This window comes from Canariomyces notabilis (genome assembly GCF_033297395.1).
Source record: "Canariomyces notabilis strain CBS 508.74 unplaced genomic scaffold N656scaffold_29, whole genome shotgun sequence".
NCBI classification, from domain to species: Eukaryota; Fungi; Ascomycota; class Sordariomycetes; order Sordariales; family Chaetomiaceae; genus Canariomyces; species Canariomyces notabilis.
The window spans coordinates 59,676-84,389 of record NW_027041851.1 but is presented as its reverse complement, the minus strand read 5'-3'; the positions used below and the strand labels follow the sequence as shown (position 1 = coordinate 84,389).

The 24,714-nt window shown below is 55.5% G+C and overlaps 12 protein-coding genes across 12 annotated transcripts; 4 read left to right on the top strand and 8 right to left on the bottom strand.

Moving 5' to 3' along the window:
* Positions 1-85: 85 nt before the first annotated feature.
* N656DRAFT_783733 (fumble-domain-containing protein) lies at positions 86-2,366 on the bottom strand. The gene is made up of 3 exons (XM_064816021.1): positions 1,801-2,366; positions 1,369-1,672; positions 86-1,311 (listed from the first exon to the last, which is right to left on the bottom strand). The coding sequence occupies exons 1-3, from the start codon at positions 2,167-2,169 to the stop codon at positions 437-439; spliced, it is 1,548 nt and encodes a 515-aa protein (XP_064666339.1). The 5' UTR covers positions 2,170-2,366; the 3' UTR covers positions 86-436.
* Positions 2,367-2,996: 630 nt separating this feature from the next.
* On the bottom strand, positions 2,997-4,137 carry N656DRAFT_373437 (uncharacterized protein). The gene has a single exon (XM_064809423.1). The coding sequence runs from the start codon at positions 3,864-3,866 to the stop codon at positions 3,075-3,077; it is 792 nt and encodes a 263-aa protein (XP_064666338.1). The 5' UTR covers positions 3,867-4,137; the 3' UTR covers positions 2,997-3,074.
* A 217-nt stretch (positions 4,138-4,354) lies between these two features.
* On the bottom strand, positions 4,355-5,284 carry N656DRAFT_783731 (DUF1348-domain-containing protein). The gene is made up of 3 exons (XM_064816020.1): positions 5,168-5,284; positions 4,939-5,104; positions 4,355-4,841 (listed from the first exon to the last, which is right to left on the bottom strand). Exons 1-3 carry the CDS (start codon positions 5,257-5,259, stop codon positions 4,635-4,637), a joined length of 465 nt encoding a protein of 154 aa, XP_064666337.1. The 5' UTR covers positions 5,260-5,284; the 3' UTR covers positions 4,355-4,634.
* A 667-nt stretch (positions 5,285-5,951) lies between these two features.
* N656DRAFT_373597 (putative peroxisomal membrane protein) lies at positions 5,952-7,129 on the top strand. Its single transcript, XM_064809424.1, has 2 exons — positions 5,952-6,635; positions 6,689-7,129. The coding sequence occupies exons 1-2, from the start codon at positions 6,222-6,224 to the stop codon at positions 6,863-6,865; spliced, it is 591 nt and encodes a 196-aa protein (XP_064666336.1). The 5' UTR covers positions 5,952-6,221; the 3' UTR covers positions 6,866-7,129.
* N656DRAFT_783729 (uncharacterized protein) lies at positions 6,900-8,232 on the bottom strand. Its single transcript, XM_064816019.1, has 2 exons — positions 7,787-8,232; positions 6,900-7,628 (listed from the first exon to the last, which is right to left on the bottom strand). Exons 1-2 carry the CDS (start codon positions 7,955-7,957, stop codon positions 7,338-7,340), a joined length of 462 nt encoding a protein of 153 aa, XP_064666335.1. The 5' UTR covers positions 7,958-8,232; the 3' UTR covers positions 6,900-7,337.
* On the top strand, positions 8,193-10,136 carry N656DRAFT_839502 (uncharacterized protein; the record flags this gene model as incomplete). The annotated part of the gene is made up of 4 exons (XM_064818903.1): positions 8,193-8,599; positions 8,665-8,695; positions 8,771-9,051; positions 9,160-10,136. Exons 1-4 carry the CDS (start codon positions 8,455-8,457, stop codon positions 10,134-10,136), a joined length of 1,434 nt encoding a protein of 477 aa, XP_064666334.1. The 5' UTR covers positions 8,193-8,454.
* On the bottom strand, positions 10,060-11,381 carry N656DRAFT_783727 (NAC-domain-containing protein). Its single transcript, XM_064816018.1, has 4 exons — positions 11,317-11,381; positions 11,080-11,208; positions 10,739-10,912; positions 10,060-10,670 (listed from the first exon to the last, which is right to left on the bottom strand). The coding sequence occupies exons 2-4, from the start codon at positions 11,129-11,131 to the stop codon at positions 10,441-10,443; spliced, it is 456 nt and encodes a 151-aa protein (XP_064666333.1). The 5' UTR covers positions 11,132-11,208; positions 11,317-11,381; the 3' UTR covers positions 10,060-10,440.
* A 226-nt stretch (positions 11,382-11,607) lies between these two features.
* On the bottom strand, positions 11,608-12,567 carry N656DRAFT_783726 (CBP4-domain-containing protein). Its single transcript, XM_064816017.1, has 3 exons — positions 12,281-12,567; positions 12,030-12,214; positions 11,608-11,969 (listed from the first exon to the last, which is right to left on the bottom strand). The coding sequence occupies exons 1-3, from the start codon at positions 12,328-12,330 to the stop codon at positions 11,809-11,811; spliced, it is 396 nt and encodes a 131-aa protein (XP_064666332.1). The 5' UTR covers positions 12,331-12,567; the 3' UTR covers positions 11,608-11,808.
* Positions 12,568-14,619: 2,052 nt separating this feature from the next.
* N656DRAFT_717146 (uncharacterized protein) lies at positions 14,620-17,667 on the top strand (the record flags this gene model as incomplete). The annotated part of the gene is made up of 3 exons (XM_064812184.1): positions 14,620-15,103; positions 15,168-17,474; positions 17,534-17,667. 3 exons carry the CDS (start codon positions 14,620-14,622, stop codon positions 17,665-17,667), a joined length of 2,925 nt encoding a protein of 974 aa, XP_064666331.1.
* Positions 17,668-19,412: 1,745 nt separating this feature from the next.
* N656DRAFT_372909 (uncharacterized protein) lies at positions 19,413-21,749 on the top strand. The gene is made up of 4 exons (XM_064809421.1): positions 19,413-19,504; positions 19,696-20,022; positions 20,397-20,580; positions 20,674-21,749. Exons 2-4 carry the CDS (start codon positions 19,770-19,772, stop codon positions 21,479-21,481), a joined length of 1,245 nt encoding a protein of 414 aa, XP_064666330.1. The 5' UTR covers positions 19,413-19,504; positions 19,696-19,769; the 3' UTR covers positions 21,482-21,749.
* Positions 21,750-22,067: 318 nt separating this feature from the next.
* N656DRAFT_717163 (uncharacterized protein) lies at positions 22,068-23,768 on the bottom strand (the record flags this gene model as incomplete). Its single annotated transcript, XM_064812185.1, has 5 exons — positions 22,068-22,131; positions 22,219-22,461; positions 22,534-23,084; positions 23,152-23,583; positions 23,655-23,768. 5 exons carry the CDS (start codon positions 23,766-23,768, stop codon positions 22,068-22,070), a joined length of 1,404 nt encoding a protein of 467 aa, XP_064666329.1.
* A 130-nt stretch (positions 23,769-23,898) lies between these two features.
* N656DRAFT_373134 (uncharacterized protein) lies at positions 23,899-24,594 on the bottom strand. The gene is made up of 2 exons (XM_064809422.1): positions 24,121-24,594; positions 23,899-23,985 (listed from the first exon to the last, which is right to left on the bottom strand). The coding sequence occupies exon 1, from the start codon at positions 24,443-24,445 to the stop codon at positions 24,164-24,166; it is 282 nt and encodes a 93-aa protein (XP_064666328.1). The 5' UTR covers positions 24,446-24,594; the 3' UTR covers positions 23,899-23,985; positions 24,121-24,163.
* Between the last annotated feature and the right edge of the window lie 120 nt (positions 24,595-24,714).

Below are 24,714 nucleotides of genomic sequence, written 5' to 3'. Positions count from 1 at the left end.
GGTTGTCGCTTTCAACTCATATCCGCGCATTGCAGCGAGGTGGAAAGTACGATGTGATCATGCAAGGTACACTCTGTAGATTTGGAGACACGGAAAGGAGCGGGAATCCCATTCCTTGCTTGGATGCTATTAATAAGAGACATGTGCTGATAAAGCATGGGGCTTTCTCAGGAGTCATGACTGCTCAGTCATCCATGTCTGGTGTGCTGTGTATATTAGTAGGTAGTAATCCCCTCAGGACCGCGATGCACAAGGGTAGTGATTTGAGCAAATGAGTTGGACATATAACATAAATGGCTAAATTCCTCCCAAGAAACGCCAGCTCGCTGATAACCGCCCCATGTCAACCAGAGTCTATGTGCCCGCTACTACTTTCGCACCATGCCGGAAACCGAATGAGAATCCAACAGATGCCAGAGGTGTCATCCTCCAGGCTTTACCCCCGGCCGGACCGGATTTCGCCCTCGCCCGAAGCATCGCCTCCATTGCTGCCGCCTACGAAGCTGCCCCTTCGCCCCCAGTTTCGAGGTTGCCTCTTTAGAAAGGCGCCGACAGCGCCCAGATACCCCTCGTGCCGCAAGAAGTAGGCCTGCTTCGCGCCCTTACTCCAAAACTTGATGGCGTAGCTGAGCGTGTTCATGGTCTGCGGATGGCCCCGGATGAAGGACCCGCCAAAGTAAATGTGCGACAGCTCATGGATCTGGCTCTGCAAAAACGCAATTTGGCCAATGTTGTTCGAGATTGCGTACAGAAGTGAGACGGAGATATCAGCGGACGAGAAGGGCTGCGTATCATCGTGTGAGAACGGGGAAGGTCCGTTTGCGGTGCCGTCTCTGGCATGTGGTGGTTGATGCTGTTGGCCCTCCGGGCGGTGTTGGTCCTTGTATCGCAGGCCGCCACTATCCTCGGCTTCGCTCTCGGCTTGTCGTTTCTTCCGAAAGACTTTACCGAATGAGCTAGCGATCGTCGTGCTTTTCAGCCCGATCTTGCCGTAGTCGGACCCGTAAATATCGCCCACGAGCATATCCACCTTGCTATTGTCCCCTCGCGAGGCGAGCTCCAGCATCTCGTCAAAGGTGCGTGCACCCGTCAACAGGCTGAGCAAGCCCCAGAGCGTGCCACCGCCGAGCGATGTGCCACCCACACGCTGATACTCACGCGGGCCGGACACTTTGAGAAATGACACACCAGAGCCGATGTTCACAAGTAGGTAAGGGTATACATTTTCCGAAGACGGAACGAATCGCATCGGATCCGCCTCGGAGTATGTGAAGACTTCACGGGGTATCTCTGTGATGAAGAAGTCAAGGCCTGCATGCATGGAGTCAGCCATTCTGCCCTCGGTTTGATCATGAATGAGCTTCTTACCGATAATCAGACACTCCATTTCATCTTCCCGCAGCACATCTACCCCAAGTACGTCACGGATTTTGTCGTAGTACTTGTACGCACCGCCTCCCGTCGCCATCACACACAGGTCAGTGCCGCGCGGACTAGATGAGCCATCCCCGCCTCCATTGAGCCGCTGATGCTTGTACTTGAGATTGCGCATAAACTCGAGGCACTCATCAATGTGGTCCGTCTCAAAGCTCAAAAAGTTGAGGCGCCCCCCGGGCTCGGCGGAATGTGCCTCACGCGAGAAGTAAACAAGCTTGGCAAGTGAACCACCAATCTGCGACACGCAAAAAAAGGTATCAGCTCAGGTGCCTGCATCTTGGCCGTTGCAAGCATAATGACATCATCGCGGCAAAGCGCAGCTGAGCACAGGAGAAGAGGAAATGGATTGGAAGAGCTCCTTACATCAATTGCGATGTGGCTCACCACGGCAGTGTGGTTTGGTAAACGGATGTCCTTGGTCTCGTGATGTCCGGGCGATCCGCTGCGTCCGTTGGTGCTGGTTGGAGTAGCGCTCTCCTGGTCGACGATAAAGGCGCCCTTGACATTGATGCGGACTGAGCCCGGATGGCTCAACGTCTCGTCAATCTCGGCAGCGCCCGTCGCCGTTCGCGGGCGGCCGGTAGTAGCCGTGGTCGGTGTTGAAGTGGAGTTCGGAAGGGACGGCGCGACGGGGCCTCCGTCATTCTGCTGTTGGTGGGCTTGCTGCTGCTCTCGGGCCTCCTCGGCCGGCAGTGGCCGCGCAGGTTCGGCTTGGTAGATATCGCCCGGCATCGTTCTGGCTGGGGTTCAATTGCTCAACTAGCCCATGGGCGACCGCGACCGGATTATTCAAGGAGGCTCCTTGGGCTTGTCCATTGGAGTAGGTTTTTTTCTCGCCGAACCCGCCGAGTGCGGTGAATCTTATAATGTCGGGAATGCTCAGAATTACATTGTAGAACTCATCCCGCCGAGTTTCTGGTAGGTGCTGTGACCAAGCGGGACTTTGCTTATCGATAAAGTTCCCGCGTGGCCCTGCCGTTTGCCCGAGGCACATTGAAGTATCCGTACGAAGTACCTTCGTACCGCCCAAAAGTCTCTCAGGGGACCCACTCTATACAAAGGCATGGCCCGCACAACCTCCTTCCTAAGCCCCCTCGATGAGCCAGAGGCCAGGAACTTTAGGAAGTCATGCACGAACCACTCGTCCGATCCTCCTTCTAGGTTATGGCTTCCTGTCATCCACAAAACAAACGAGAGGCAACCGCTATCACCGCTTTGTAGACCTGTTAAGTCACCAACATACAGCCCCTTCCCTTGCATCAAATCGTGATAGCATGCACCACGGGAATTTGGAAACCGTACTTTATACAATACCATCTCGCTATCATTCTTCCCCTTCAGCCTCAGTCCCACCTGCTCACCCAATTCGTGGAATGTTACTGGCCCAGTTCGAAGTATAAGACGATGGCCGGAGATAGTAAGTCGATCGAACTGCCTCAAACAAAAGGAAAAACCTCGGAAAGATGAACAGAGCAGCTAACACCCAGAAACTGTTAAGCCCAGTATTTGACTTTGTCTCCTCGGAGACTCCTGGGATGGCAACTAGACAGAGGTAGAAGATGAGCCAGGCGACGGGGAGCAGTGCAACCGCCAGGGCCGAAACTTTCCATAGGAGGGCCTCTGTCGCCGTGGGAAACTCAAAGTTCCACGCAATGAGATGGACTAAAGCCAAAGACTAAAAGTCCACCAACAGTCCCTGGGAGCATTAGCAGCTCAGCGTCTTTGTCTGGCATTGCAAAATTGGGCATTGTATATGCCGGACGCGGCCATGCACCCATGATGCCAACAGTGCATCGAACGATGGCCTCAAATTCTGTCGATGTTGGGCTGCGCACGGCTCGCAGAACAGTGGGGATGGAGACGTCCTTGGGATGGGGAAGGAGAAGCAGATATGAGATGAGTGCGCAGACGGCAAAAGCCAGCGCCATGATCTCCATCTGAGACGACCGTCTCCTCGTCGAGGCTCGAATTATCAGCTCGATGGGCAACCACACAGCCTGAATGAGCGCTAGGATTTTGATGAGTGCATCCTCTTTGCTCTTGTCCTTGATCTCGTTCTCATTGATTGTGCGCAGCTTGTCGATGATGCCGAACTCGCGAGCCTTGAGGATCTGAGCCGCCGAGAGAACCCAGACGTCCCCACTCAGGGCTCGGCAAGCTTCGCGGTGGTCACATCTTTTCGATTTACACAGGAAGTCTGCCTCAGACTCCAACAGGTCCTTGGCTAGTCTGTAGTGCTCTGGGTGGGCCTTCCAGTCGTAGGCACCAAGCCACGGATGACCGCGCTCGTTGTCTTCGACGAATTCATCCAACCACCGACTCCATGATAGTTCAAAACCTGGCTCAGGAGGATCAGGCTTCCATTCAGACTGCCGTCGGGGAAACCGAACTACGAACCCCCCAATATTAGCGTACATGGAGTGTGTCATAGTCCAGTCCGCTTCATCCTCGTCGCGGTCCTCGCTGCCAGCGCCCCTCGCTGCCAGCGCCCCTCTGCTGGTAGGCCACAATCGACCATGTACTCCTGCGTGCGCTGATGTAGCTGCTCAGAGCCCACCCGAAGACGAATTCAGGCAATATTATTATGATGGCCATCCATTTGGCCTTGCGTGTGAAGAGGTACAGTGACCGTAGGGCGGTCCGCCGGATCCGCCGCTATCGGCTTGCCTCGGGGGGCTGGGGAAGGACCTGTGGCGGAACGGTGAGGTGGAGGATAGACCAGGTGCAGAGAAAGATGAGGGCGAGAGAGCTCCAGATGATGTCCATAGTGGACCGGATGTTCGGCTCCCGCACGAATGCCGGGGCGGCGAGAGGGAAGGTACAGTTAGGGTAAAAGGTGATCATCTTTGCTATTCCTATTTGGTGGCGGGATAGGACCTAACAACTTGAGGAGGAGCGGTGCCAAACCATCACGAGGTCATGAGATGGGACCCAACGCCGATCTATGCGAGCGCGGAGCTTCAAGTGCCAGCAGAGTTTTTCTTCCGCGAGTAACGACTGAAAATCATCCTGAGCTTTGTGATTGGCCATGGATGGTGAGACAACGAGGCTTGTTCAGTCCTTCATAGCCAGAGCTCTCCCTTGGCGCGCAGCATACGTGGACACACTGACGAGTTTACGGTCCAGTTTCGGCTTTGTGGCTTGCAGGCAAGCATCCTGTACGCTCGCTGCTTTCTCCAAGTCTGTACCCAACTACCTTACCAATGCCTCTCGCTAATCTTAACAGTATCTACGTCAACTCCATCCTTGAACCACCGCTCCGTCTCATCGATCTTTACATCGTTCCCGCTCATCTGCCTCTTCCGCATCAAGCCATTCGGCGCAAACGTCCAGTCCTCGAGTCCGTACGTCCGCCACCATTGGCCCGTCTCATCATGCCATTCGTACCAGAACTGCACGGCAATCTGGAGCCCCCCGCCAAGTATATCGTTAGCATAAGAGGATTGCGTGCCACACTCTCGTGACGTTGCGTCTCGGGGATGTTCTTCAAGTTGGACTTACCTTGTCGTCGGTGAATGCGAACAGCTCCTTGCGTAGCCGGTAGCCCTGTTCTTTTGACCACTTCTTGCGGAGGAACTCGACGATCTGATCGCGCCCCTGGAGGAAAACGTCGCGGTTTCGCCAGATGGAATCCGGCGTGTAGGCGAACTGGACGGATTCTGCATTCCTGCCGGTAGAAAATGAATGTTAGGGGGTTACTTTGGCGAACAAAAGGACGTGGTGGGTTTACTTGGTATTCCAGGCTGCTTGGGCAGCCTTGACCTTCTGCTGGGCCGTCTCTCTCGTAAAAGGGGGAAACGGGGGCTTGGACTCAGTCGCCATGGCTACCGCTTGCTTCCAGTACTTGGATGGCAATGACGCCGTCAGAGGTCCAGGAGTCTCCTATTTATGTGATTGGGATGGCTTTGACTGCGCTCGTGGAATTACTAATGAGCTGTGATTGTGAGTGTGGAGGGATGAAGACAAGCTAGGGTCACTTTCTTCGGACATGGCCCGGGCCGCGATCGGGAACCCCACTCCGGCATGATCGGGCGCGCCCTTCAACGAATTACCGCTGATGTCGCGTTAATAAGCAGCTGAGATGGCTACAGAGAAGCCCCGTGGCATATCCATATTTGAACCACACAAGTCAGGCGGCTATTGCTATGCAAGTCACCGTTCACTCGGCACTTATTCCGCCCGGCTTCGCCTCGGGACAATAGCCGGGCAGTATCGGGTCGAGGGGCACATTCATGACCCCTGAGGAACGGAAGTGTCGGCGACGAACTCGGGTATAGAAATCCTAGGAAACTCAAGCTGTCAATGGAAATTTTCCGCCGGCGAGGAAATCAATCAGGTTATTCAACTCGACTTTTGGTGAGGCATCAGGCAACTAGTTGGATGGGCATAGCTCAATTTGGCACCGAACTCGAGCTCCCCTCGAGTTTAAGTGTCTGTGTATACCGCACCGGCTTGGTCGGCCCACGTTGCATTACGTTATCGGCTTCTTGATGACCTAATTCATGAGAACCCTTCTGGCTCTCTGACTCTTCTGAATCTGTCAACCTAGCCGCGTGTTCACTGATTCGGGAACCGGTGTTGAACAGAGGAATTGTTCGAGAAGGATCCACCCGACCCGAACTTGTAAACCTCAAACTTCCCCTCAACTCCATCCACACCTACCATCTCAAGGTCTAAACATCTCGGGACTTACAAATCCATTCATTTCCAGCCAAACAAAATCCCTCCAACTAGAAGTGCTGTTTTCGTCAGACTGGTTACTAAACCATCACTTAACAACCACAATGGCCGGTCTCAAAGCAGATGATGCCTTCCCGGAAGGCGTATCCTTCCTTTACATCCCTCCGACTGGCGACCTCGACCTCAAGGTATGCGGCATGCCGATCAAGTATGATGCTAGCAAGGGTATGTCATGTCATCCCCCATCCTTATCTCAAACAAAGACGGGCACGTTGTGCGTGAGGGAAATCCGCCTCGCTAATCGCATTCCCTTAGAGTTCCAATCCAAGAAAGTCGTCTTGGTCGCGGTTCCCGGCGCCTTCACGCCGACCTGCCAAGAACAGCACGTCACCTCATACCTGGCCAACCTGGAGCAGTTCAAGGCAAAGGGCGTTGACAACATCATCTTCATTGCCATGAACGACCCCTTCGTCATGTCAGCGTGGGGCAAGGCAAACGGCGTCAAGGATGAGTCGATTGTACGTTTTCTGCGAAGATTGGCCTCAACCGTGATTTTGCTAACCACGGGCAGCTGTTCATGACGGACACCGACGCCGGGTTCAGCAAGAGCATAGGCTGGGAGAGCGGGGGCCGGACCATGAGATATGCCATCATCATTGACCATGGCAAGGTCACCTATGCTGATGTCGATACCGAGCGGGGGAGCATTGCCAAGTCCGGTGCCAAGGGCGTTCTGGTGAAGCTCTAGTACGGAAACAAGGGAGTCTTGACAATAGAGGTTCTTGGTTTCTAGAGCGGGACAGAGGAGGGCTGTGATAGAGGTCACTTCCGTTTCTTAACTCATAGACGGCCGAACCGACTTCCCAAGTCCATTTCGGCTGTGCCCCTGAATCGTGGATTTATCTCAGACCAATGCATAAGTTGGCATTCTGTGTGCTACCCATGCAAAATGTCCTCTACCCGTTACGCAGGATCCATGCAACCGGCCCTTTCAAAAACAAGTTGTCTTGTCAACTTGTTGCGAGAGCATAACCCTTTAAGAGAGCTGAGCAGGCAAAAAACCGAGTACCGACCGACCGACTCCAGCGTTTTCCCTTCCGGCCACAGGCAAGACCGTAAGATATCATGTATTTGCTCTCCTCTCGACCATTCCCCTTTGGCTCAAGAAGAACATGCAACCCCCCCCCCCTTTCCCGGACAGCAACCACCTCAAGAGATCTTTAACGGCTCTTGGCAGCCACCTTGACCGGCGCACCCTTCGCGCCCTGCTTGTTGATGATGCGACCTTGGGCCTGGCCCTTGGCGGCACCGGCAGCGCTCTTGGCCTTCTCAGCCTTCTTGGCGGCCTGGGCAGCGGCCTTCTTCTCCTTGCTCTCCTTGATGGCGGCGAGGCGAGCGGCGCTCCGGGCCTCGGGGCGCATCGAGCGGCGCTCCTTGATCACATCGAGAGAAGCACCGACGATAGCACGCTGCGACTTGACGGTGCGGCGGGTGCGCTTCTTCGCGACTTCCTGTAGCAGGAGTCAGCGGGCCGTTTGTGTCATTTTCCTTCCTTGTCCACCCCTTGTGCGGTCATCGTTTCCAGTCACTCCCGCCCTTCCCGCACCCAAGATCCGCTTTCTATTCCCATCGAACCCAACCGGATACACGGAAGGCGGAGTGCTCGTACCTCAGAAATACCCTTCCGGTGTTGCCTCCGGTAGAGAACTGTCCAGGCAATGCGGCGGGGGTTCTTGCGCTGCAGGAAGAGGGACTCGGATTTGCCGTTTTGGAACCGGAAGATCTTGCTGTCGCCACGGACGTACAGCTTACCCTGTGATTGAGAACCACCGTCAGCCATTCAATCGCCCTATTTTCCAACGCTTTTCCAATCGCGCCATCGACGAGTGCTCCAACACCGATCCTTGTCTAGCGTCATCGCCGTTTCCGCGAGCAGCGATCGTGTCGCCGCTTGACTCGGAGGTGGGGAGGTCCTCGCCGTCGGTCGCAGTCGTAAGGATGGACAAGTCGTACCTTGCCAGGGTAGATCCGCTGGCCGGAGAAAGTATCGTCGTACGTTCTCATTGTGGCGGTTTGTTGTCGAAGTTGTCGTTGTCGGGGTTGCTTCCTCTGAGTTCAAAGGTATGAGGTCGATTTTCGCTAATTTCTCTGTTGGTTGTGCGGATAGGGCTGCCCTGTGATAGGCTGGATGCACGGGCCAGAAGGGCCCGCTTTGGCAAGAGCGACGAGATTACCTATCTCAAGCGGCCAACCCTAACCCTTTCAAACATCCCGTATCTTCACCGTCCTCCTCCGTTCTTGGTTTTTCGTCTTGGATATCAAAGCATCGGCAGGTCCATGAATCTTGGAGCTGAAACGGGCCCGGATGCTGTTGCATCAGCCGTTTTGGAAGAATTCAGGAAGCTCCCGGCGAAGCGAAAACCAGCCGTAAGAGACAATGGCCTCCGCGAATGGGTGCCCCTCGCTGGCATCGTTGTTCAAGGTGCTTTGCGGACTCCATCAAGCATTTATCATGTCGAGAATACTAACAGGAATTCGGGACATTAGGTCCACGCTTCATGCAATGTGTAGCGCTGGCGTAAGTTACAAGCCAATCCCCACCAAGCAATTCCCCCCCTTAAGCTGCCAACAGCCACTTACACCCCTCCAACAGAACGGGGATGAAATGTCTTCCAGCATCCAAGCTTTCCCAGGCCAAGGGAATAGCCCTTCATGACTGGCACGCCGAAGTCCTTGCCATCCGCGCTTTCAACCGCTGGATCCTGGACGAGTGCCGGCGTCTTGCCCTGGATAGCACAGCGCAATCTGAGTTTCTCCAGCGGAGAACAGAAACAGGAATCCCTGGCCCATCCGCGGACAAGCAGAGCTGGCACGGCCAGCCATTTGTCTGGCGAGAAGGCCTCACGCTCCACATGTACTGCTCTGAAGCGCCTTGTAAGTCCCGTCTTCCCCCTAGCTGCCCCATTCTCGTCTGAGAGAGGAGCAGCCTCGTGGCCCCTTCGCCATCCCAGGCTGATACAATTCCCCTGTTTACACCCACAGGCGGCGACGCGAGCATGGAACTGATCATGTCCGCACAAGAGGACGCCACCCCTTGGCCAACAACAACAACAACAACAGCCCCCCTTTCCACCACCAGCAACCCATCACCTCCCCCATCGGGCGCCAACGCCAACGCCAACACCAACACCAACCCACCACTCACCCTCCTTCTCGGCCGGGGCTACTTCTCACGGCTGGGCATCGTGCGACGCAAACCCTCGCGCGGCGACGCCCCGCCCACGGCGTCCAAATCGTGCTCCGACAAGCTCGCGCTGAAGCAGTGCACCTCGCTGCTCTCATCGCTGACTTCCTTATTTGTCTCGCCCGCGAGGGTCTACCTGTCTACCCTGGTGCTGCCAGAGTCCCAGTTCAGCGCTGTGGCTTGCAGACGGTGCTTTTCTGCTGCTGGCAGGGACGATGATGATGACGATCCCGCTGGTGGTGGTGCTGGGGATGGGGATGGGGATGGTGGTGGCCTGCTGGAGAAGGGAGATGGTTGCGGGAGGATGCGACCTGTTGCAGGGAAAGTGTGGGATGCAAGTACAGGCTACCAGTTCGTTCCCTTCCTGGTTGAGACCACGTCTATGGAATTTGAGTTCTCGCGGAGGGCGGTGGTGGGGCGGGCCGGTGGAATGGATGGGCGGATGGTCAAGTTGGCGGCGAGCAACCTTGCAGTTGCGTGGACAAGGGACGGGGAGGTGGAGGAGGGGTTGGTTGGTGGCGTGTTGCAGGGGCGCAAGGCGTTCGACCTTAAGGGAGCAAGTTTGACGTCGAGACGGAGGATGTGGGAGGCGGGGGTTGAGGTCGCTAGGACGCTGGGAGATGATGTGATACGCCAGCATCTTGCACAGGGGACGTACAACGAGGTCAAAGAAGGGCCGTTACTAGCGGCAAGGAGGAAGGTGAAAGAAGACGTGAGAGCGGAAGCACTGAGCGGCTGGTTGAGGAACACGGGTGATGAGGAATTCAGCCTGTGACGCCTATCTGTTGGACGCACATTGTCTATGCTGGCATGCCGGACAAGCCTGATCACATGGATTATCATGACACCTTGAAATCCCGCCGCATAGGCATGTCATCTCTGTCAGCGATTAAAGAAATGCTTGGGGATGACCATATGTTCGTTTCCTATCCCACCTAATCAGGAGATCCGGGCGCCGCCGTCCATTTCACGGAAAAAACAGAGCTCGTTTCTGTGCCCCTTGAAGCCAACCCGAGCAGGGGACAGAGTGGACCATCATTTTTTTGCGGTAGACTTTATATTTTGGGAACCAAGGGGCTCTACTCGACCTTGCTTTCAAAGTTCTCGCCCGGCACGAGATCAGGGATGTCATCATCGTCAGCCTCCTTCTCGCTCTTCTGCATGTTCTGGTAACTCTCAGCGAGCTTGCGCAGTGACGCAAGGGAGTCGGGACCGAGCTGGTTCAAGATGCCGGGGACGAGCTCCGTGAGCTCCTTCTCCTCGCCGTTGCCGTAGATGGCGAAGGTGTTGGAAGGGACAGCAGCGTGCACTGGGCCAGTCGTTAGCAGCCGCCTTGCTACAGACAGAGCGGATCATGTCCATCTCCATCACACGCACCTTTAGGGGCGGCAAAGTGGATGACGTTGCCGTCGCTCTTGAACATGTTGACCTCCTCAATGGCCTGGATGGGCTGGACATTAAGCTTCTTGAGCGTCTGCTGGAGCTTCTTGTCGTCGCCGGCCGACCGGGCAGGCGCCCGCTTCACTTTCCTTCGGGGAGTTCCCTTGCCACTAGTTGTCACAGCAGCGCATTAGAATCTCGTAGCTTGTATTGGCGGCTCATGATTGAGCAGCGCTGGTGGATCCATGTCTAAACGTACCCTGTCGGTCGGTGCGGGTTAGTCGGCCAATCTATCTAGAGCGGGGAACCGAGGAGGGGAAGACAGTATGGCGACATACCAATGCGAGCAGAAGCACCCAGCTTCTTGAGCCGTTCCTGGACGTCGGCCATGTTGGGATATGTTGTGATGGAGATGGGGTGGCGGTTGATCGAGAGGAAAGGGTAGCGGCGACTCGGTGAAGCTCGAGCTTGGATTGATCAGTCAGCCTGGAGAGCTGCAGAGAGCGGGCCTTTTGCCTGTGCTGCGATGCTGACGAGCAGTGTCGGCAGCTGCAAAATGCGTCCCAATTACGTACTCTGTCAGTCGCGATGATTTTGGCCCTGGTTTCGCCCGGAATGTCTCGTGATAGGCGCGATATGCCTCAAGCCTTGTCCTGTCGTCAGTGGTTGGAGAATTTGTGTGCGCTTGGCCCTGATATTTTTTCGCTGCCGCAATAACTTTTACCCCACTTTAAAACCGCTGACCGATCCTCTCCGATCCTCTCACCGTGCCCGCTTTGTTGTTGAGCAGCTCTACACCTTTGGAACTTACAGCTAGGCCGCTTTACTACTTCCAGGTTATGAGTAAAGATATGGTGCCTCGCGATAAGTCATCCAAGTTACCGAAGCTTGTTCCGAGTCCCGTTGCCGCAGCCATCTACTGCCCTGAAAATGTAGTCGTCGGCTTCGACTCTCAACTTCGAATTTTAGCCTGACAATGCCGGAGCAGGAATGTTTTGGTTCTGTTATACACGTTACAAGCTAAGTGGTGACAATGGGACATAATACAGATAGTCATCACGTCATCATCACCGATTGCCAGACGCGGATGAGTCCGGTTGCGCCGGCAAGCCGGCCTCTTTCCTCATTGCCTCTCTCCTAGCTTTGATCTCCTCGGCCATCTTGACCGTTTCTGCGATGGACGCCTGCTTCTCCCTCTCCTTCTCCGCTTCGGCCTGGACAGCCCATACTTTTGCAACATGTTAACTCGCCACGTTGAGACTAGTAATGAGCGGGATTCGATACGCACTTGGTTTGTCGGATTTGGAATACTCTTTAAGTTTTGTAACGAAGTCATCGAACTCCTTCTGCCGCTCATACCTCCTCTCAAGACTCCGCTTCTGAAGCTCTGGGTTGTATTTTTGAAATAGTTCCTCGTCTGTGGGGGTAAGCCACATCGTGAGAGCTGGGCCGCCAACCATGATGGCACCGCCTCTATTCCACCCTTGTTAGAGAGTGGCCGCGGTATGGGGGATGGCAAGGAGGTTTCTCGATACTCACACGACAAACAGCTTAGTCCATAACCACCAGTTTACCGGTTTCTTAGCCATCTTAGTATGGTTCAGCAAGCGCGGCTCAAAACACTGTTTAGATAAGTTGACTCCACCATAAGCTAAGGCAACAAGAGCCTTGAATACAGCGCCGAGGATTGAGGCTCTTCACCTTTCACAAAGCCGGTGAATAAGAATGAGGTCAATACAAGGCGGTAGTACATGGCAGAAAGCATGCCCTTTCCGCTTGGGCAGGTGCCGGAAAAGCCTGACACTTGGCCACAGCAGAATACTGTCTGCGCGTCAGCGCGAAGTCAAGCGAATATGGCAACAAAAGCTGACATTGAAAGCAGGTGGGGCAGGCTTGGCAGGCGGTTCCTGGCGGCTCACTCACAGCTTCCGTGCAACTTGCAAGTGGCACCCGGGGTCAACAAACGGTTCCCGTTTCAGGGCGCTCATTAGTTCGCCCAAAGAAACTTGCGGTTTCGACTTTCGAGTTGAACGTTTGCCTCTCAGATCCAGGGGTCCAATAACAACCCAAGCATTCTTCAACCCCTTTTCTTGTTTCTTGGTTGGAATAACTCCACAGTCCTCGCTCTATCCGTACGTTGCAGACACAAATACCAGATTACGCCCTTATTGTATCCAGCAAGACTTCACAGTCCTTGCACATTTGGCCGTCGCTCAAGACAACTGTTGTCTCTTGTGAATCCGAGTCGCTGGATAGCCCTGCATTTTTCTACGTCGGAGAACGTCCTGAAACGCTCGCTGGGGGAAGCCCTTGATGACAGTCCCGGATGCCGGAAGACAAGATAGTGTAGCGAGGGTAAGTAATGCTTGCTAGTATAATGAACCCGGCGTAGCGTTGCTATATAGATTGAACATCATGTTACGAATACTACATCAAGTATAGTTGACGGTTGAGCTCAATAATGTTACTTCCTGGCCGACAAGCCCGGTGTTTGATTGCTGGCTTTCTAGCGTCGTTTCACCCCTCACCGACTTAATCGGCCAACAGGCCCTATACTGACCACTTCATATATAGAGGTACGAGGCTTGGACGGGACGGCGCGCATGCAAAGGGATTATAGCCGCCAGAAGACATCAAGTATAGTTGAATACCAATAATCTTCAGGTTGTGTGGTGGCGTGCAGCGAACTCCTGTCAATGTGCCTTGGATTCGAAGCGCCTGACAAGGCCGGTCGATCCAGCGACACGAAAAAACCCGGTTAGGTTACCTGAATCACCTCAACTCTGTGTTGGGAGGCATGCCAGCCGCAGATCGCCCCTGACGGACCTCAATTTCTTCAAAAACCTAGCAAGCCATGTTCAGCTGGCTTCTTGAATGCCCTGCCGTCATGGAGGAGGTACAATACCAGTAACGTCACACAGCTCCCGCCGCGTTCCCGGTCTGCTCACCGGGTACGGTAATCAGGGCAGAAAGTCTACGCAGTAGGACCGTTGCATTGTGAACTGGCCCAGCAGAGCTGGCATGTTAGGTATTACCTTACGTAGTTGTTTCAGTTCTCTAAATAAAATGCACATAACGTCCTCCAGCTCTTGGTGTTCCCGTCTTCCCAAGGCCCTGCGCTGTTAGGCCAGAAACAGGACAGCAGTATGTACATACAATACATAGTGTCCTTCTGCTCATCGGTCTGAAAGGCTAAATTCAATTGAAGTTGCCTCTGCGCCATTCAGGTATAACAATAATTATACATACAATAAGAGATACCATGGCGGGTGAGGAAACGTATTGTTACTATTGTACGGAGTAGTGTATGTAATTCTTCAACCTTGGGGCCGTCCCTGCATGTAACGACCCTGGCCCCTCCTATTAATTACCATTTTTCCCTCTGCGCTGGAACGGCACAGAATTACAACGCCTCGGCCTCTTTTTGATCCCCGCTGCGCTCCTCAGGGATGCCTCCCTCCCCTTGCTTTGCGACCCATTCCATTCCACCCTCTCTGCTTCGAGTACCGGTATTTTCCTTTTATCCCTTCTTTCCGACTTCCACCTTCGCGAACCATTCCTTTTACCGGGCGACCAAAAACACGATTGAGGCGATCGTGTGCAATACGATCTCTTCATCCCCTCCCCTCGTGTTTCTTCGCTCTACTCGCAGATCGGCGGCCTCTGTCACCCTAACCTGGCTACGCGCTCTCGCCTTTCCCGACACTCCTCGATCTGTAGCAATACTACGGATATTCCAGCCTCAACCATACATAGGTTTCCTGCCATGCGCCTGCTGTAAATCTCAGTCGATCATCGCTCGACGTCTCGTGGGACCTTGAGAGCGAAAGACGGCACCACTAGACACGACACAGGCAGGTCCTCGGCGTGTCAGTATTATGGCATATAATTCTCAATATGGCGGAGGGCCGGGGCCTCAGCGACCTCCGCCCCAGCGACAATACCCGCCCAACCCTGCAGGACCCCAGGGGTACAATGCGCCGCCGCCCCAGCAGCAGCAGCAGCAGCAGTATGACCAGTACCAGGATGGCTATGGCTATGGCTACGACGACTACAGCAATGGCCATGATCAAGGCTATGGCGGGCAGTACAACGATGGCGGTTACGGGAGAGGAAGGCCTCCAAACAGGGATTATCCGCCGCAAGACTACTACGATTCTGGCCCGAACGGACCTGGAAGGGGGGGCCGACCGATGCCCGGGGAACGAGGAGCCCCAATGAGGCCTCCGCCTGGTGATGGTGCCCGAGGAGGTCCTTACCCACCCCGCGGGGGCGGATATACGTCAGGGCCCGGTGGTCCTGGAGGTCGTGGCTTTCCACCGCCTGGCCGCGGCGGCCGGCCAGCCCCTCCAGATCCTGCTGGTGAGTGCAGCACCGGAATTCCGCCCATGCCTTCTCATGCAAATCCATGCTCATACTGTCCAAGGGAACCGAGGCCCTCCCATGCGCGGACCTAATTTAGGGAGCGCTATTGATCAAGGCTTCAATGGTGGTTCTTTCCCTGCATTTCCCGGCTCACAGCGCAAAACGGATCTAGAGCAAGAACAGCAGATCGTAGCCCAAATGGGTGGAATGGACATATCAGGACAACGATCCGCATCAAGGGGTCCGAACGGCCCACCATCGCAACGGGGCCCGATGCGCCCTCAGAATGGATTTGCTGGACCCGGACCAATGGGTCCCCATCGCGGGCCACCGCAGCCTTACCACCCACCAGATTTTCCAGACCAGCGACGCGGCGCGCCTCCGGGGCCTGGGTACGGTCCACCGGGAGGTGGTTATTCGAACGAGAATTTTGGCCCACCCGGGCGAAGCAGAACGATGCCCGTAGACCACATGGAGAGGCATCAAGGCGGTCCCCTTCCGGCACGCGACGGCCCCCCTTACAATGGTCCCATAAGTCGCGGTATGCCGCCGAGACCGAGTACCGCACAAGGCATGCGGGCCCAGACGCCGAGGATATATCCTCCGAATAACAACGGGCCCCCGCCTCAGGAACAGCCGTATAGGCATGGGCCCGACTCGGGTTATGGAGGCCAGGACAGGCCTGAGTCCATCGATAACTTCTACGACTACTACGACACAGGCAATGCCGAGTATCCGGTGCAAAACCCCCCATCAGCTGCATCCGAGCTTCCGGATTTTGATTCAATGACGTCTCAGAGACCCAGGCAATCATTTGACCAGCACATGCAACCAAGCCTTCAGGAGCAGGCTCAGCGAGGACCAGGGAGGCAACCCGAGTTGAGCAGGGCAAAGTCGCAGCCCGACTTGCGCAATTCCCAAACGGCGGTCTTCGAGATGGCAGGCGACATTCCCCCGCTGCCCACATACCGAGATGGGCCTCAACAGTTCGGCCAGCAGCAGGGTCCCCCCGAGGGGTCGCAGGCATCTCAACGGTCGACTCCGCCAGGGCAATTTGGTCAATCTGCGATGCAAGGTTTGCCGGCGAACCCGGTCCCGTACAGACCTCCAGGGCAGTCTAACACTCCGCCGGCGGGGTCGAATCCGGATAGCTTACCATCTCACCCTACACCCGTTCGCCCCGGGCACATGCCCGGGTCCATAGTCAATCTGAACGACCGCCCACCGCCCGTAAGGAACTATAGCGGCGGCACGAGCTACAGCGGTAACACGGTTGCACCCACGCCTAACCCCGGGGCTCCTCCACCGGGGCCTGCGGCCCCGCAATATGGAGCGAATCCACCGCCTGCCAAACAAGTAGAGGCCCCTGTCACCATTGAAGAGTTGGAGCACCTCCGTGCCGTAGTTAAGCAGGACGCCAGCGACCAGGCGACGGCTCTTCGTCTAGCCAAGCGACTTGTGGAAGCGTCGGACGCGCTCGTGCCGAATCTCCCCGATCCCAAGGCCCGCGCACGATCCCGCGAGCGATACCTTGTTGATGCGCACAAGATCCTCCGCAAACTCGAGAAAGCAAACAACCCCGAGGCCATGTTCTTCCTCGCCGACTGTCTCGGACGAGGCCTCTTTGGCGCCGAGCCCAATCATACGCACGCCTTCACCCTCTACCAGTCGGCAGCCAAGCTGGGACACGCGGCAGCTGCCTATCGCACCGCCGTGTGCTGCGAGATTGGCAACGACGAAGGTGGCGGCACACGAAAGGACCCGCTCAAGGCCATGCAATGGTATAAGCGCGCCGCTACCCTGGGCGACACTCCTGCCATGTACAAGGTTGGCATGATACTTCTCAAGGGCCTGCTTGGCCAGCCGCGCAACCCACGCGAAGCCATCAGCTGGCTGAAGCGAGCCGCCGAGCGCGCCGACGCCGAGAACCCGCACGCCCTGCACGAATTGGCCCTGCTGTATGAGAGCGCAGAGCCGAACGATGTCATCATTAGGGATGAGGACTACGCCTTCCAGTTGTTCAAGCAGGCTGCGGAGCTGGGATACAAGTTCAGTCAGTTTAGGCTCGGATGTGCCTACGAGTACGGCCTGCTTGGCTGTCCCATCGATCCGAGGCTGTCCATAATGTGGTATAGCCGCGCGGCAAGGCAAGGAGAGCACCAAAGCGAGCTGGCGCTGTCGGGTTGGTATCTCACCGGCAGCGAGGGAGTGCTGCAGCAGAGCGATACCGAGGCGTACCTGTGGGCCAAGAAGGCCGCCATGGCAGGCTTATCCAAGGCCGAGTATGCAATGGGCTACTATACGGAGACGGGCATTGGCGTAGCGGCGAATCTGGAAGATGCCAAGAGGTGGTACTGGAGAGCTGCTGGTGAGTTGCCCCTTTTCTTGTTGCGATATTACGACGGGAGGCTGACAGGGGAATAATAGCCCAGGACTTTCCAAAGGCGAGAGAACGACTAGAGGACCTTAAGCGCTCAGGGAAGAGCGGGCCCCGCCCACGGGAACGAATATCAAGGAGCAAAATCGGGAAGCAGCAAGAGGGCGAGTGCTCTGTGATGTGAGCTGGATGATGAGCATGGGGTGGCTAGCTGGATAACGATGAACTTGAATGAAGACGAGGGAGGGTGGCATTTTGAGGCTAGAACATGCGGCGGCGTTTGGGCATCCCCGGGCGAGGGACGAAGAGAGGAGTGACTTCATGAAGCTGGAATGACTGATGCCTCTGCTCTGGGTGTTATGAAAATGCGCCGGGGAAGCCAGCTCACGATGTATAAAAGATGGGCAAGCTAATCAGGTCGGCTATGCATTGTACATTACCACCTGCGTGGATGGAAAGGGAAAGCCCGGAGTGAGAGAGTGCGTGAGCCGGGCCTGGCGTTCTGCAATCACTTTCTTTTTTATCCGTTAGACCTTTTTTTCTTAGTCGTTAGACTTATACAAATGTTGTTAGTTATACCCCAAGACACGAGTCATCACCTCACCGTGGAAGAACGAACACAAGTAAGATCACAGGAAGCTGAAAGCGACAGCGAGGTAGGGCGTTGTCGTGACGGGGAAAAAACCTGCTTCTGCTTGCAAGACTTGCAATGCGTTTCTCAAGGCTAACCCCCAATCCAAACAGGCCAAGGAAGAACGACGGGGTGCTGCTCCCAAGCTCCTTGGCAATCTGAGTTGCGCTACACCCATCCGTCCTGAGCCGTCGTATCATCCGCTTGTCGATCAGCCCGTGATGTTTCCCTCATTCCCCCCCTCTTGTCACTTGAAATAAAACGGTGAAATCCGGAGAGCGATACTACATATTAGTTGTTCCCATGGACCTGTCAAATCTTAGTCGACGAACCCTTTTCGTTTGATATCCATGAGTCGGCTGCTCCTCGCCCGTGACCTTGGGGTAGCGCCACCAAGGCCCCGGGGTTGAACGGGAATGCGGCCACCCTGTGTGGGGCCCTGCCGGTCTCTCGGCACCGGGTGCCCCTCGGTTGTTGGTTGGCTCAGGTTGGTTACCTCAGCGTTCGACCAAAGATATTCATGAGTTCATGTGGCGTCGATAGATCGGCAGTCTCCTGTCGGTATCCGGAGGCCTAGTGTACTTCGTAAGGGTGGTGACATTTCCCAGTGTGATATTCGATGCGATCCAGAGTCAACGTGCGACAACGAAAACTTTAGACACCGCCTAGAATTCTAGATAAGGCAGTCTCGTAATAGTTATAGGCCATGCGAGTGTGACTGGTGACGATCGTGACGTGACCACCCTTCGCGTTGAAACGTGGGTTGAGGCCAGCCGTTCTACCCGTGTTTGTCAGGGTCCTCCTTCCGTCCCCCTCCCCCAAGGTTGTGCTGATCAGCGCCAGGTGAGGCGGGGTCAACCCGAATCCTTGTGTAGCAGGGAATTTCTGCTGCAGTGGAGAAGGCACGCCCAAGAATCAAACCTAAGCCACCTCAGGGATGTGAGTAGCTAAGGTAATTTAAGGCCTTTTGGAGATATGAATACAGCGAGCCCCCCGACTGTCAGCTTTGGAATTGTCTTTGTGTTCCACACCACCAGCCCTTTTGCCATGCAGTTCGACCAGAGAGTGAGATGCTTGGTTATGGACAAAGCGCCGCCGTCAGCTTGGCCAGCCACAAACACCGTCCCATGAGGCTCCTTGGTATAATTCGTCCACAGCAAGCACGCCCTGCGTTGCAGATCCTCCGTGCCTTCCGAATACACACGACTCTTCCCGGATCTGGCACACCAAATTCGAACTGAATTGAGGCGATTGCAGCATTGGATGATTGTCGGACATACCTTTAGTGTTGCTCTCATCGACTTTCAATCCTCGTAACATCTCTCCTGCCAACGCGACCACAACCTGGAATCACTCAGCAGGGCTCGCGGTGCTCATTTCGCTCTTCAAGGTAAGACTTCTCTGGCGGGTTGATCAGCTCCAACGATTTCGGTGGACCGAGATCCTAATCGTCAATCACCCGGCCTGCCTGCCCTCACTTTCCATTTCACGTTGCGTCCTGGTAACTGCTTCTATGCGGCCATCATCAGGACCGGTTTCCTCACCCACTCGTTGACATCCGCTAACGGGACCATCCTCTAGGCTGTGACACGGCTTGCTGGCCATCGCCCAAGACTATTACCGGGATACAGAGCCACATTACCTCATCCCTCGACATGGAACGAGAAACGCCCCTTTGGGGTTGGTCGTTGCCGGCCCCAAGGCCTGCCCAACCTCGACGGATGAAGTCCAACTCGTCCGACAGGTCGCACACGTCTGATGCTTCCTTTAGCTCGTGCAGCTCTGAGGATCCGTTCGCTTTCTCTCCCGCTGGTACCCCTCTGAACGAGAACGGGCCGTCTCGAGCCCGGACCTCGGCGCATTCAACGAATCTGGACGGTTTGAGGGACGGCCCAATGCTTGGCAAGGGTACGTAAACCGGGACTGTTTCTGTTACTGCTCTTCCCTTGGGTATCTTGCATACCGAGTTGGGACCGCCTTGCCCGTTCCTACCCCAGCACCGCGTCGATGGCCCTGGAATGATGTGGGCTCGAACCGTTGAACTTGTTTTTCAGCGGGTTGCCGGTTTCCCGGCCCCGGAAAGGCCCCTAAACCCCTAAAGCCTCGTCTGGTGGGGCCAAGTGACCGCTACCAGGGTCCAGGACCCTGCGCTGCCCCTCTGGATTTAGTTAATGTTGCAGTGGCCCTGCACCGGCTCGACCGGGTCCTTGAGCCATGCGTCATACATGCTCTGTCATCTCTTTCAGGCTGGTTGTTTGTTAACATGGACTCTCTCCTAGCAGAAGTCAATACTCGCCCCAAGGTAATCAACACAATTTCAGCGCCAGAAAACTATCACAGAATCAGCCAAGGCGACAGAAGAAAACCGATCCCCATTGAACTCCCTGGGAGACGCAGAACGGATCCGACCTCAGCATCTGTTTGCACGCCGCCAGAGCCCTTGTCTGCTCGAGGGGATATTCACGGGTATGACATGTCTCCATTCCCTGCATGCATGTATCGCTTCGTAGCGGACCTGCCTTGTGTCGCCGATTGTTGACAATGTGTCATGTTCTGCAGAGGATACTTTCCTCTTCACGAAGACCCCCAGTCCCGGGTTCGAGTTCCCCACCCTTTCCAACCACTCACCAACATGACTCGGCACCGGTCCCCGTCACGGTCGGCTGAGCCCAGCAACTTCAGCACGGAACCCCGCTTATTGGGCGCCGGCGACCCTTCCAAGCCATCCCAATCCTTTTCGAGCCAGTCAAACGTTTCCAAGTCTTCTCACACGCCTCTCTCCTCGTACATTCCTAACGGAGCTCAGCAAGATGTAGCCCTCCCTTTGGGGAAGTACTACCCTTCGAACTGGGAGAATCGACACGGACAGAGTCGCCAGAACCGACCATTTTCGCCGTCGAAATGCACGTCTCTGGCAGTCCAATCAGAAACCCAAGTGCCCATGTACCATGGAGATCAGGCACAAGCGCGGTCTGGGTCCGAAGCTCAACGTCGTCTGCAGCAGTACCAAAGAGATATGGTAGCGCAAGCTGCAATGGCTACTAGGGCTCTACTAGCGAAGACCGCATCCACGGCGAGCTCAGCTGCTGCCTCGTCTTATCCCAGTGTCCCAGCGGCTCTTCTAAGATCGCACAAGCCGGTTTCGCCGAGGTTACAGCCCCTTGGAAGTCCGGGTCCGGTCACCCCGATGTCACTGGAAGATGGTTACCTAACCCTTCGTGGACGCATTCCTGCCGTGGGCTTGGATCACAGTGTTCATCATGACGCGGGTGCGGGTGTGAGTTCAGATTGGTCCGGTAATGGAAGGCACAGACAATGCGGAGAGGATTCTCACTTGGCACCTCCGCTGAGCGCGCTCTCCGTCTGAACGGCATAGGAGTCCCCATTATTTTCTAGCTTGTTTTCTGTAACAGGAAAACACGATTCGATTCCCTCGCATGTGATACCCCTAAGATCAGAACAAGTCCATGAAGGCATGCAATACAAGGATGGCTGTGTATATCTAAAGCCTTCTAGTTTGTTAGCAATCTCACTCGCTTGCATTCAGTTAGTTCTCTTAAGACTGATCGTGGGTCGGCCTGGCACGATTTGTCGGTTGTTACGGTGTGAAAACGCAATGAAGATTTCCTGCCCTGCAGATTACCTCAGTTGAGTCGTTCTCCTTTAACTACGAAGTCCAAACACCCATATTTTCTCCCTTTATAACCTGTCTATTTTCCATCTTCTGTTACTTGTTCCAGGCCGCCGCACATATCCAACCGTTGAGCGCGCCCGCATCTCTATCCAGGTGCGATACCATTAACCCATCTTTCTTCACATACTCGCGTCTGCGCTCTTTTTGGTGTACCAAATTTCAAAACTCAGATTCACCACATGTGCTTGCTGACAGCTGTGCCCATGTAATGACTTTTCAAAAACAGCGGCGTCGGGCATTCCGACGCTGCCGTGCTCATTCAGAGCGGCTTGCAATAGTTGGCAGGGAAGTTGCCTCTCAGTCCTCCCAACTCGCCAACCCACCTAAAGGGACAAGCACGCATCAGTTCAGCTCAGAATGCAGGCCAAGGGGTTGAGATGAAGGGGAGAGCTATATGTGAATCTACTCACCAATCCTGGTCCGTATCGGTCTTGGTAACCACTCTGATCCTGTCGCCTTCTCGAAACGAGAGGTCCCCCTTTCCCTGCCCCTCAAACGTGTACTGCGCGACGACCCATTCCTCTGGCTTGGCGCTTGGGAGCCGTTTTGGAGGCGGCGGGGGAGGCGGCTTCTTCTTGGCGGCGAGATTACCGAAGCCGTTCGCGAGTTGGGAGACGCTGGGACTGGCGGTGCCGGGTGTGCTGGCGCCATTCCTCGAACCGAAGTAATCTCGCTGCTGCTGGTTCGAGCGGAAGTTACTTGCGGCGCTGCTGATAGCGTTAGACGATGATAAGGGCTCCGTCGTGGTCCGGCGGACGGTGGCCCCGCCCAGGATGGTGGCCGTGGTAAAATCTGTCGGAGCGGAACAGTCGGGCCGCCTGCTGGAAGAGGAGGACGGGGCCGGGCTGGGCTGGCGCTGCCGGTCTTCGCCAGGGGACGGCGACCGTAAGGACGTGGATGAGGGCGCGCGCAGCATCCGCCCTTGAGGGCCCGGCTTGGCGCTGGGAATCAAGCCTGACCCGACACGGCGGACTCCCTCTGCAGGGGGTGGTGGACCCGAGTGCGGCCCTTTGAGGCGAATGAAACTGATGGACTCGATCTCGCTCCGGGCCGGGCTGACTGCGGCGTTCCAGATGGCGATAACCTCTTCCATCGGAGGGGGCGGCGAGGGAAAGCCGGACTCCTCGCAGTAGCTGTGCAGGGTGGTGTAGTAGAGGCCTAGCAGTCTGTTCTGGATCATGACGAGATTGCAGAGCAGTGGGGGTACCAGGCTAAATGCTGCGTTGATGATGGGGGGTAGGGTCTGGCGGAGATGGTCGTCGGCAATGCCAAACTCCTGTTCTTGTTTGTCAGTCTCGAGTGGCGCTTGCTTGACGGAGAGGAACGGGACGGTGGGGGCTCACCTCGCCCGCGGCTGCCATCTCGGCTTCGACCTTTGCAAGCGAAGCATCCTCCTTTGGCGTCCGGGCTGGCTTCCGCTGGAGCTTGGCAACCTTTTCTTGCAGCTTCTCGTAATCTAATCTCTTATTCTCCCGCTTCTTGATCGTCTTGCGGATCGGGGCAATGCAATCCCGGGCATCAATCGCGGGCTTTGCAATGCGCTCATCGATCATGCCAATTTCCTCCGACAACTCAACCTTTAGCTCGGTGTAGGCCTTCTTTAGCCTGAAGGTCCGTTCCAGTTGCAGTCGGGGCGTCTGGACGGCCTGCCGCCCGTGGCCGTCGGACGCCCCAACGATGGGGTCGTAGAGGCCTTCAAATTCCGCGACAATTTGCAATTGAGTGGTGACGAGAGATGCCCATGCCTCCCTCCACAGTTTGGTGTTGTCGATGAGCTATACAGGTGGATGTCGTGTCAGCGGGGTTGCACTCTGATGGGGGATGCGCCAGCTCCCGACTAAGCTACCTGTGAAAGAACCTTGTCCGCATCCTCATAGTCATTGAGGAGGACCGAGACCTTGGCATTATCTCCGGGGCCCTTATTCCAGAGTTTGCCGAACTGTCTCTGCATTGACTGCATTGTGTGGCGCTCCAGAGCAATCGGGAGTTGGGGGGTTGGAACTTAGAACCGGGTTGTAAAAGGGGTAATATCGCCAAACTGAGATTTCGTCGGGCAATGCAGTGACACGACCGGAAATACCATCAAAGCTACCTCCGTATCATGTGCGAGGGAACGCCAAATGGATCCAGATGCGCGTCACACCATATGCAAGTAAAGATACGGACCACCGGACAACCTAGCAATGTGCTGATTAGCCCTGTGTCCGAGCTTTTACGCGTTGCTTTGGCGGATGAACTCTCGGCAGGGCAGGAAAAGAAACGTAGGGCGTTTGGATTCAAGACAGGAAATACAGAGTACAGACAGGCCCGACATAAAATGGCACATCGGTCGCAAAAAGAGGCGCTAGTTGGTGCTCATGCCGACATTACCTCTACGGCACAGCTCACTGTTGTCGACGAAGAAAGAGGAACTGGTGCTGCATTGCTCTTGTGTAAGAATAACTCCGGGGGCAAAATCCTTGGTTGCAACCGTTCTTCGTCGGAACGGGGCAGAGGGGCCGGTGCAGCACCATGGGATAACCTGGTAGGATTTGGGATTTGCGCATGTGGTGTTACACCAAAAAGGCGGTTTGGAAACATTTGGGGTCGGGCAGTTGGGGGATGAGATCGTGAAACTTGTTGAAGACCCCGCAACATTCTCCAGGGGCGCGGATTCCCAAGTTCAATGCTGTTGGAGCCTGGCCGGCAGGAAAGATGTTGCCACTTGCTAGCACCGTGTAAGGCTGATACAGCGGGGTCAAGTGCTGAACGATCAGGTGATTGCGCGCTTCTCAAAAACGCGACTGTTGGGGTTGGGGCCAAGTCGCGTCACCAACCATTTCACTAGCCAAAGTCAAACATTGAACAGGCAGGCGCAGCAGCTAACTCCGAATCCCGGGTCGGCGCTGGCAGCTGCTATTCTCGAA

What these genes read in the sequence shown, in the direction of transcription:
- N656DRAFT_373437 (XM_064809423.1), bottom strand. Translation starts at nt 3,866, where the DNA reads ATGACACACTCCATGTACGCTAATATTGGGGGGTTCGTAGTTCGGTTT.
- N656DRAFT_783733 (XM_064816021.1), bottom strand. Translation starts at nt 2,169, where the DNA reads ATGCCGGGCGATATCTACCAAGCCGAACCTGCGCGGCCACTGCCGGCC. An exon ending in TGAGCCACATCGCAATTGAT is followed by an intron (nt 1,673 to 1,800) that starts GTAAGGAGCTCT and finishes TGCGTGTCGCAG; the next exon opens with ATTGGTGGTTCACTTGCCAA. An exon ending in AATGGAGTGTCTGATTATCG is followed by an intron (nt 1,312 to 1,368) that starts GTAAGAAGCTCA and finishes CCATGCATGCAG; the next exon opens with GCCTTGACTTCTTCATCACA.
- N656DRAFT_783729 (XM_064816019.1), bottom strand. Translation starts at nt 7,957, where the DNA reads ATGGCTGACGGTGGTTCTCAATCACAGGGTAAGCTGTACGTCCGTGGC. An exon ending in ACCGGAAGGGTATTTCTGAG is followed by an intron (nt 7,629 to 7,786) that starts GTACGAGCACTC and finishes CTCCTGCTACAG; the next exon opens with GAAGTCGCGAAGAAGCGCAC.
- N656DRAFT_373597 (XM_064809424.1), top strand. Translation starts at nt 6,222, where the DNA reads ATGGCCGGTCTCAAAGCAGATGATGCCTTCCCGGAAGGCGTATCCTTC. An exon ending in GCGTCAAGGATGAGTCGATT is followed by an intron (nt 6,636 to 6,688) that starts GTACGTTTTCTG and finishes AACCACGGGCAG; the next exon opens with CTGTTCATGACGGACACCGA.
- N656DRAFT_373134 (XM_064809422.1), bottom strand. Translation starts at nt 24,445, where the DNA reads ATGTTGCGGGGTCTTCAACAAGTTTCACGATCTCATCCCCCAACTGCC.
- N656DRAFT_783731 (XM_064816020.1), bottom strand. Translation starts at nt 5,259, where the DNA reads ATGGCGACTGAGTCCAAGCCCCCGTTTCCCCCTTTTACGAGAGAGACG. An exon ending in CAAGCAGCCTGGAATACCAA is followed by an intron (nt 5,105 to 5,167) that starts GTAAACCCACCA and finishes TTCTACCGGCAG; the next exon opens with GAATGCAGAATCCGTCCAGT. An exon ending in TCGCATTCACCGACGACAAG is followed by an intron (nt 4,842 to 4,938) that starts GTAAGTCCAACT and finishes GGGGGGCTCCAG; the next exon opens with ATTGCCGTGCAGTTCTGGTA.
- N656DRAFT_372909 (XM_064809421.1), top strand. Translation starts at nt 19,770, where the DNA reads ATGGAACGAGAAACGCCCCTTTGGGGTTGGTCGTTGCCGGCCCCAAGG. An exon ending in CGGCCCAATGCTTGGCAAGG is followed by an intron (nt 20,023 to 20,396) that starts GTACGTAAACCG and finishes CTCTCCTAGCAG; the next exon opens with AAGTCAATACTCGCCCCAAG. An exon ending in GCTCGAGGGGATATTCACGG is followed by an intron (nt 20,581 to 20,673) that starts GTATGACATGTC and finishes CATGTTCTGCAG; the next exon opens with AGGATACTTTCCTCTTCACG.
- N656DRAFT_783726 (XM_064816017.1), bottom strand. Translation starts at nt 12,330, where the DNA reads ATGGCTAAGAAACCGGTAAACTGGTGGTTATGGACTAAGCTGTTTGTC. An exon ending in TGGACTAAGCTGTTTGTCGT is followed by an intron (nt 12,215 to 12,280) that starts GTGAGTATCGAG and finishes AGGGTGGAATAG; the next exon opens with AGGCGGTGCCATCATGGTTG. An exon ending in TTCCAAATCCGACAAACCAA is followed by an intron (nt 11,970 to 12,029) that starts GTGCGTATCGAA and finishes ATGTTGCAAAAG; the next exon opens with TATGGGCTGTCCAGGCCGAA.
- N656DRAFT_783727 (XM_064816018.1), bottom strand. Translation starts at nt 11,131, where the DNA reads ATGGCCGACGTCCAGGAACGGCTCAAGAAGCTGGGTGCTTCTGCTCGC. An exon ending in GGGTGCTTCTGCTCGCATTG is followed by an intron (nt 10,913 to 11,079) that starts GTATGTCGCCAT and finishes CTGTGACAACTA; the next exon opens with GTGGCAAGGGAACTCCCCGA. An exon ending in CCACTTTGCCGCCCCTAAAG is followed by an intron (nt 10,671 to 10,738) that starts GTGCGTGTGATG and finishes CGACTGGCCCAG; the next exon opens with TGCACGCTGCTGTCCCTTCC.